The following is a 9,777-nucleotide window of genomic DNA, read 5'->3' as shown; positions in this document are numbered from 1 at the left end:
TGTCAGCTCTGCTGCGTGTTGAGACTTGTGTGTGTTGGCAAAGAGAAGTTGTGTGTGTGAGTGCGCTCATAATACAAGAGAAGAAGAGTGGGCTGGATGTATTTATGGTAAAACACTGTATTTAGCTTCAAAGTTGACAGATTTTGGTCTCTGGGTTTAATTAGGCCTATTTGACATAAATACCAGATCAAATGAATGTCTTTATTCTTGAATAAATTGGCACTGGATTCTCTCACTAAGTCTTCGAATGTCCATCCGGCTGCAGACCAGAGCTCGATCTGCTGAAAAGCACGTACTGTGGTAAGTTCACTGTTTACATTAGCACAGGCTGAGGCGTATGTCAGACCGCTCTTCACAATCCTCATCTGTACTTTGCTCTGTGTTGAAATATATAGAGTTTGGTTGGTTTTAATGCTGACCAGGCGTATATTTGATCTGTGTGTTTTAATCTGGGAGGAAGAGGCTGTGGAGACGTGTATTTAATATTATGCTTATTAGATAAGTTAAACTAAATATTTTGATAAAATGTTTACTAGATGTTTGTACACAAGAATGCATTTCCACATCTTGAATTTATTTGTGATTACAGTAAAATGCACTCCAGGGTGGAGTAAAATGCACTCCAGGGTGGAGTAAAATGCCCTCCAGGGTGGGGTAAAATGCACTCCAGGGTGGAGTAAAATGCACTCCAGGGTGGAGTAAAATGCACTCCAGGGTGGAGTAAAATGCCCTCCAGGGTGGAGTAAAATGCACTCCAGGGTGGAGTAAAATGCACTCCAGGGTGGGGTAAAATGCACTCCAGGGTGGAGTAAAATGCACTCCAGGGTGGGGTAAAATGCACTCCAGGGTGGGGTAAAATGCACTCCAGGGTGGAGTAAAATGCCCTCCAGGGTGGAGTAAAATGCACTCCAGGGTGGGGTAAAATGCACTCCAGGGTGGAGTAAAATGCACTCCAGGGTGGAGTAAAATGCACTCCAGGGTGGGGTAAAATGCACTCCGGGGTGGAGTAAAATGCCCTCCAGGGTGGAGTAAAATGCACTCCAGGGTGGGGTAAAATGCACTCCAGGGTGGAGTAAAATGCACTCCAGGGTGGGGTAAAATGCACTCCGGGTGGGGTAAAATGCACTCCAGGGTGGGGTAAAATGCACTCCAGGGTGGAGTAAAATGCCCTCCAGGGTGGAGTAAAATGCACTCCAGGGTGGGGTAAAATGCACTCCAGGGTGGAGTAAAATGCACTCCAGGGTGGAGTAAAATGCACTCCAGGGTGGGGTAAAATGCACTCCGGGGTGGGGTAAAATGCACTCCAGGGTGGAGTAAAATGCCCTCCAGGGTGGAGTAAAATGCACTCCAGGGTGGGGTAAAATGCACTCCAGGGTGGAGTAAAATGCACTCCAGGGTGGGGTAAAATGCACTCCGGGGTGGGGTAAAATGCACTCCAGGGTGGGGTAAAATGCACTCCAGGGTGGGGTAAAATGCACTCCAGGGTGGAGTAAAATGCACTCCAGGGTGGGGTAAAATGCACTCCAGGGTGGGGTAAAATGCACTCCAGGGTGGAGTAAAATGCACTCCAGGGTGGGGTAAAATGCACTCCAGGGTGGAGTAAAATGCACTCCAGGGTGGGGTAAAATGCACTCCAGGGTGGAGTAAAATGCACTCCAGGGTGGGGTAAAATGCACTCCGGGGTGGGGTAAAATGCACTCCAGGGTGGAGTAAAATGCACTCCAGGGTGGGGTAAAATGCACTCCAGGGTGGAGTAAAATGCACTCCAGGGTGGGGTAAAATGCACTCCAGGGTGGAGTAAAATGCACTCCAGGGTGGGGTAAAATGCACTCCGGGGTGGGGTAAAATGCACTCCAGGGTGGGGTAAAATGCACTCCAGGGTGGGGTAAAATGCCCTCCAGTCTGGGGTAAAATGCACTCCAGGGTGGAGTAAAATGCACTCCAGGGTGGGGTAAAATGCACTCCAGGGTGGAGTAAAATGCACTCCAGGGTGGGGTAAAATGCACTCCAGGGTGGAGTAAAATGCACTCCAGGGTGGGGTAAAATGCCCTCCAGTCTGGGGTAAAATGCACTCCAGGGTGGGGTAAAATGCACTCCAGGGTGGAGTAAAATGCACTCCAGGGTGGGGTAAAATGCACTCCAGGGTGGGGTAAAATGCCCTCCAGTCTGGGGTAAAATGCACTCCAGGGTGGGGTAAAATGCACTCCAGGGTGGAGTAAAATGCACTCCAGGGTGGGGTAAAATGCACTCCAGGGTGGGGTAAAATGCACTCCAGGGTGGAGTAAAATGCACTCCAGGGTGGGGTAAAATGCACTCCAGGGTGGAGTAAAATGCACTCCAGGGTGGAGTAAAATGCACTCCAGGGTGGAGTAAAATGCCCTCCAGGGTGGGGTAAAATGCACTCCAGGGTGGAGTAAAATGTCCTCCAGGGTGGAGTAAAATGCACTCCAGGGTGGGGTAAAATGCACTCCAGGGTGGAGTAAAATGCCCTCCAGGGTGGAGTAAAATGCACTCCAGGGTGGGGTAAAATGCACTCCAGGGTGGAGTAAAATGCACTCCAGGGTGGAGTAAAATGCACTCCAGGGTGGGGTAAAATGCACTCCGGGGTGGGGTAAAATGCACTCCAGGGTGGAGTAAAATGCCCTCCAGGGTGGAGTAAAATGCACTCCAGGGTGGAGTAAAATGCACTCCAGGGTGGGGTAAAATGCACTCCGGGGTGGGGTAAAATGCACTCCAGGGTGGGGTAAAATGCACTCCAGGGTGGGGTAAAATGCCCTCCAGTCTGGGGTAAAATGCACTCCAGGGTGGAGTAAAATGCACTCCAGGGTGGGGTAAAATGCACTCCAGGGTGGAGTAAAATGCACTCCAGGATGGGGTAAAATGCACTCCAGGGTGGAGTAAAATGCACTCCAGGGTGGGGTAAAATGCACTCCGGGGTGGGGTAAAATGCACTCCAGGGTGGGGTAAAATGCACTCCAGGGTGGAGTAAAATGCACTCCAGGGTGGGGTAAAATGCACTCCGGGGTGGGGTAAAATGCACTCCAGGGTGGGGTAAAATGCACTCCGGGGTGGGGTAAAATGCACTCCAGGGTGGGGTAAAATGCCCTCCAGGATGGAGTAAAATGCACTCCAGGGTGGGGTAAAATGCACTCCAGGGTGGAGTAAAATGCACTCCAGGATGGGGTAAAATGCACTCCAGGGTGGAGTAAAATGCACTCCAGGGTGGGGTAAAATGCACTCCGGGGTGGAGTAAAATGCCCTCCAGGGTGGGGTAAAATGCACTCCAGGGTGGAGTAAAATGCACTCCAGGGTGGGGTAAAATGCACTCCGGGGTGGGGTAAAATGCACTCCAGGGTGGGGTAAAATGCACTCCGGGGTGGGGTAAAATGCACTCCAGGGTGGGGTAAAATGCCCTCCAGTCTGGGGTAAAATGCACTCCAGGGTGGAGTAAAATGCACTCCAGGGTGGGGTAAAATGCACTCCAGGGTGGAGTAAAATGCACTCCAGGATGGGGTAAAATGCCCTGCAGTCTGGGGTAAAATGCACTCCAGGGTGGGGTAAAATGCACTCCAGGGTGGAGTAAAATGCACTCCAGGGTGGGGTAAAATGCACTCCAGGGTGGGGTAAAATGCCCTTAAGAGTGGAATAAAATGCCCCCCAGGGTGGGGTAAAATGCCCTCCAGGGTGGAGTAAAATGCCCTCCAGGGTGGAGTAAAATGCCCTCCAGGGTGGAGTAAAATGCACTCCAGGGTGGAGTAAAATGCACTCCAGGGTGGGGTAAAATGCACTCCGGGGTGGGGTAAAATGCACTCCAGGGTGGGGTAAAATGCACTCCGGGGTGGGGTAAAATGCACTCCAGGGTGGGGTAAAATGCCCTCCAGTCTGGGGTAAAATGCACTCCAGGGTGGAGTAAAATGCACTCCAGGGTGGGGTAAAATGCACTCCAGGGTGGAGTAAAATGCACTCCAGGATGGGGTAAAATGCCCTGCAGTCTGGGGTAAAATGCACTCCAGGGTGGGGTAAAATGCACTCCAGGGTGGAGTAAAATGCACTCCAGGGTGGGGTAAAATGCACTCCAGGGTGGGGTAAAATGCCCTTAAGAGTGGAATAAAATGCCCCCCAGGGTGGGGTAAAATGCCCTCCAGGGTGGAGTAAAATGCCCTCCAGGGTGGAGTAAAATGCCCTCCAGGGTGGAGTAAAATGCACTCCAGGGTGGGGTATAATGTCCTCCAGGGTGGAGTAAAATGTCCTCCAGTTGTCTTCCTACCAGTGTGAAGAATCTGGGGCCGGTTGCATAAACCGTTAAGAGTAGTCTTACAAGTTAGACATTAATTTTTTTCTTTAAGACTGTTCATAATTTTTTTTAATCAGTTACATAAAAACATAGACTGGCCTAATTTGATGCAAAAAGTAAGACTGAATGCCACTTGCCTAACTGCTAGTGGCTCATACTAGATCTTAAGACACTGTCTTAACATAATGGCTTAGTTTATGCAACTGGCCCGATCTGTGCTTAGTTTATTACTTAAGACTGGGAATTTAAATAAACCCTTAAACCAATGAACAATAGTAATAACAACACTTGCAACACCATTAAACACCACTACTTGTCAAGTAACTTTTCTGTTTTCTCTGTTGTTCATATTTCTGAATGGAGAGAAGCAATATTTTACCAGAAGCAGTCCTGGCTCTTTTTCTCTTCAAGTCAGAATCGGAGCCGAGTCTCCTTGAATTCAGACCTTACATGAAACCGTTTGATAAATGTGTGCTCTTTCTGTCTTCTGTCTTCATCACAGATGTAACATAAAAAATTAAACTTAATGTTGTAACTGCCCGTGTCCGTGTCTTCCCTTGACCAAATGTTAGGCCGTTTCTTCTTTTTAGTTGTCAAAATGTTTTATTCAGATAAGTAATCAATCACCTGTATGTGTGTTGCAGTTTTGATGTGGAAAATGGGCTGTCGATCGGGCGCAGTCCACTGGACCCCAGTCCAAGCTCGGGCCTGGTCCTCCAAGCCAACAGCCAGAGGAGAGAGTCCTTCCTCTACCGCTCAGACTCGGACTTCGACCTCTCGCCCAAGACCATGTCCAGAAACTCCTCGAATGCCAGCGAGCTGTGAGTTTTCACACACTAGTACACAAATAAACATAAAATATTAACGGGGCCAAGCGCAAAGAAGCCAAAGAGACATGCCAACATGGCTGAGAGTGTTAGACCAACTGCAACTATGAGCAATTAACCCTTAATCGTCCCTCAAGTAGGGCTTACGTGTGAGTCCCTTCACACAGAGAAATAGGGTGTCAAAATTACAACAGCTTGTCGCTGGGGCAGTACCCTTAAAAGGACACATTTTACCACAAAAAGGTTCATAGTAGGACCTTAAGGTACGTATTTGTACTCTAAGGTACTAATATGCACCTTTTAGGAGTAAAACAGGTACAAATATGTCCTTTTAAGGGTACTGCCCCAGCGACAAGCTGTTGTACCATTTTTTTTATTTACTTCTCAACTATACATTTATGCTGTGTTTTTGTGGGTATTTGATAGTTTGTTACCTATTTACTGCACAAATACTTAACTATGTCATAAATTGACTCATTAAAAATGATTTTTTTATGAAAAAATCACTTGAATGATGATCTTAAATAAATATAAATAGTTTTTGGACATTGCTCTGTGTGTTAGGGATAGAATACCGCCATCTGTAGGTTTGTGGAAAAACTTTAGGAATTATAGTTAAAGAGAGAGAGAGAGAGAGAGAGAGAGAGAGAGAGAGAGAGAGAGAGAGAGAGAGAGAGAGAGAGAGAGAGAGAGAGAGAGAGAGAGAGAGAGAGAGAGAGAGAGAGAGAGAGAGAGAGAGAGTGCAATGACCACATTATCCACTAGAGGTCCATAGGGAAGTTATGCAGAAGTTAAGCTGCCTTTCATCTTTCTTTTATTTGCCCTTTTCCTTCTCTTTCTCATGATTGTTCCATGTTGCATTTGTGCTCTAGTATTTGTCCTTCATTTATGTATGGAATTTTTTCAGATTTATGCCAGTTTTGTTGATTTTATTTGCCAGTTTCTATAAAAATGCTCTCTTTTGCAGTCACACACATGTGTGTGTGTGCGTGTGTGTGTGCGTGTGTGTGTGCGTGTGTGTGTGCGTGTGTGTGTGCGTGTGTGTGTGCGTGTGTGTGTGCGTGTGTGTGTGCGTGTGTGTGTGCGTGTGTGTGTGTGTGTGTGTGTGTGTGTGTGTGTGTGTGTGTGTGTGTGTGTGTGTGTGTGTGTGAGTGAACATGCTTGTTCCATATTGCATTTGTGCTCTAGTATTAGTACTTCATTTATGTATGAAAATCTTTCAGATTTATACCAGTTTTGTTGATTTTATTTGCCAGTTTCTATAAAAATGCTCTCTGTTGCAGTCACACATATGTGTGTGTTTGTGTGTGTGTGTGTGTACGTGTGTGTGTATGAGATAGAAAGTTCGTTCTACTTTGTGTTTATGCTCTAGGACCAGACCTTGATATAAATGTGGAAATTTTCAGATTTATACTGGATTTAGTTAAATTTTTTTGACAAAAAAAAGTGATTTATTTTTTATTTTTTACACTTTCCCATTCATTTTCAATGTGGGGTCAATCTGACCCCGAGGGACTTAAACAGTAAAAAAAAAATGTACACACCTTTAGAACAACCAAATCAAGCCCAGATTTTGTGTGCATGTTTAGATAGATTATTTAGGAAAAGTCACAGAGTCTCATGGCCCTGAGATGAAGGGAACACTTTTAAAAAATGGAGGAAAAGTCCAGTGGGGTCAGCTGGAGCCCAAGGGACGTTTAAGGGTTAAAGGCATTTTAAGTTGATTTTAGGCAAAATGGCGGAAAAATCATATATACAGTCACTAATAATATGATTTAGTGCTTTATCACATTTGACCAATAGGTGGCGCTGTGTCCAAATTGATGTGGTGTGGTCAGAGTGAGGTGACAATGACATTATGTCAAAGCATTGCAGAGATACAGCCTCAAGAGTCATTTTGGCATCATGGCTCAACTTCGTCGCTGCGATATATGAAAACGGTTTTGTCTGTTGACACGGAATTAATAACTTTTTTTCCGTCGTGGTCTGAAGATGTTACGATTCGATTTCGGTGAAAATCAGACAAAGGGTCTAGGAGACGTTCGAAAAAGTAGGTTTATAAAGGAAATCAAAATGGCGAACAGGAAGTTTGGCCACATATGGTAAAATTGGGATCTGTGTTCTTGGCATGACCCAAGGAATCAATTAAAACCAGTTATATGACAATAGTCAAATTGAATCAAAAGTTATTAGCATTTTTGGAAAATTCATTATAACTTTTGTCCACAAGGTGGCGCTGCCCGACACTTTTTGAGTACTTTCAGGGCTTGGTGACGAAGACACATACCGAGTTTCGTAATGATACACCAATGCATTCGTAAAATATAGCACCTTTTGACTAAATTCAAAATGGCCGACGCCCAAAATGGTTGATATGGGAAAATTGGGTATGATATGGCTTGGCGTGATGCCCCGAATCTAAAGAGATTTTGTGATTTTTGGCTAAAGCATTCTGAAGTTATCATTTGTACCACTAGGTGGCACTGCGCCTCAGGTCATGGTTGGCATAACACACACCAAGTTTATTCCGAATATGCTAAAGCGTTGCGGAGATATAGCCTGACTTTCATTATTGTGGGCACTTTGTCGATTTCATTCACACACTATTCGAGAACAGTTTAACTAATCGTCTTGAATCTAACATCGTTTTGTCAGCATAGTGTGAAGATGATCTGGTTAAAACATTTTTGTGGAAATTTAAGCTACGGCCTAGGAGGAGTTCGAAAAAGTAGTTTTTTCAGAAAATTCAAAATGGCGGGAATATTTTCATGACGGAAAATGACGTCATAGAGTGCAATCAGAGGAAAGGAAAAAAATATTTTGTTTCTATCCCTTATGGTTCAAAAGTTATTAGCATAAACATGAGTGAAACTTTGGACAGGTGGTGGCGCTAGAGGGATTGAGTACTTCAAATTATAACATAACTATATTTCATGTTGTTACGACCCGGCTCCAAAAACAGGGGCAGGACTGTAACACATGTCAAATAAGGATCTTTTAGCATTTTTTTGCTAACACTTATGGCATAAACTTTTAATTGGGTTGATATAATCCCAATAATTGACCATGCTTGAGTCACACACACACACTTCAACATTCAGCGTCAAAACACAACAATGGTAGCAGGGTTTTTTCTTATTATTTATTTTTATTTGTTTTATTAATAAGACCTTTACAATTTGATTTGCTGTTGTTATTGGGGTTATACTGACAAAAGACAAATGGCCAAAAATAGGAAAACAAAGCAATTAATTTATTCATGCCGCAATGCACTCTGGGAGTACACTTCCTCAGATCACAGAAAGAATTAAGTTGACAAAACTTAAAAGCGGTTTAACCCTAAAGCCATCTTTTGGACAAAATCGTTTTTTTTTTTTTTTTTTTTAAATACTTTCCTTAATCTGAGCAGTACAAGACTTGGCTACTTTTTCTAAATTTGCCACTTGAACACACACAAAAAAATTAGACTCCATTCTACAATGTTATGTGCTTGAAAAAAAGTCCTTAATCCCGCCTTCATGGACAAAAATGGGCACCCATAGGAATGAATGGAAAAAACTGTAATTCCGAGCATATTTTTTATTTTATTTGTCCAATAAAAATCAATAAATCCAATACAATGCAGATCATACATACACACAATTGAAGGAGTGAGCCTATACAACACTCTAAATGTGGCAAACACTCACACTCTCACACACACACACACACACACACACACACACACACACACACACATCCACAAAAGCATGGCATTGAAAGCCATTGAATGAGCCTATAAGTGATTTTAGTTTTTTATTTTTGTCAAATAAAAAACAGTCACTCACACATACACAAACGAAGGAATTAAATGAGCCAATAACTGGCCAATTAAAATAAATAAATAAAAAAGTTTAAAAAAAATTGTTAAAACATTGGTTTACAGAGTTCAGCCCATATCCAGCCACTGAGTTATATTGCCATCTAGTGGCTATTGATATTTTAGCTTTAAAAAGAAATGAAAACCATCATAGGTCCACCAGATGTCACCATCTGAAGTTACTGAAGTTAAAGAAATATTAAATATAACATACAAATAAGCATATTTTACATAAAAAATATGGTACTTTTAGAGGTAAATAAATTCATTAATACCCCATAATAAATTGATAGAATTCATTTTTATCAAAGATGGTGAAATAACATTTATAAAAAAAAATGTTGGAATAAAAAATCCAACTTATGTTTTCTATGACAAATTCCGCTTTTAAAGTGTATTCAACTATTTAACATGAAAACATTTGCACAACTAATTGACCCTAAGTTGAGAAAACTCAAAAATGTTCTGCAGCTGGTTGCCTTAAACTTTTAAGTTTTCTCAACTTTTTTTTTTTTTTTACAGTGTTGAGGGTTAAGTAAGAACAACTTGAGGCAACACGTTTGCACAATTGAATGAAGTAAACTGAACAGATGTGTTTTTACGGTGTATATGTATTGGAATTGAATTGAGCTAAAACAGATAATTGTATGAATATACCTTTTTATTTGCTTTTTTCCCTTAATTTTCTAGTTTAACCAATTAAAAAATAAGAACAATTGACATAAACTTAACTTACTTAGTACATTGAACTTAAATATACTATGTGTAATGATATTACAAATTATTTTCAGTTAAAT

The 9,777-nt window shown here is 42.7% G+C and overlaps 1 protein-coding gene across 1 annotated transcript in view; it reads left to right on the top strand.

Moving 5' to 3' along the window:
- Nucleotides 1-247: 247 nt before the first annotated feature.
- pde4cb (phosphodiesterase 4C, cAMP-specific b) overlaps nucleotides 248-9,777 on the top strand; it is a gene marked incomplete at both ends in the record, with an annotated part of 36,789 nt that continues 27,259 nt past the window's right edge. Inside the window, 2 exons of the mRNA XM_079845380.1 lie at nucleotides 248-300; nucleotides 4,939-5,115. Of these exons, the coding sequence (XP_079701506.1) occupies nucleotides 248-300; nucleotides 4,939-5,115 (230 nt within the window). The remainder of the gene's footprint in view (nucleotides 301-4,938; nucleotides 5,116-9,777) is intronic.

Source organism: Gobio gobio, assembly GCF_949357685.1.
Source record: "Gobio gobio genome assembly, chromosome: 19".
NCBI lineage: Eukaryota > Metazoa > Chordata > Actinopteri > Cypriniformes > Gobionidae > Gobio > Gobio gobio.
This window is presented reverse-complemented; position numbering and strand designations above follow the sequence as displayed.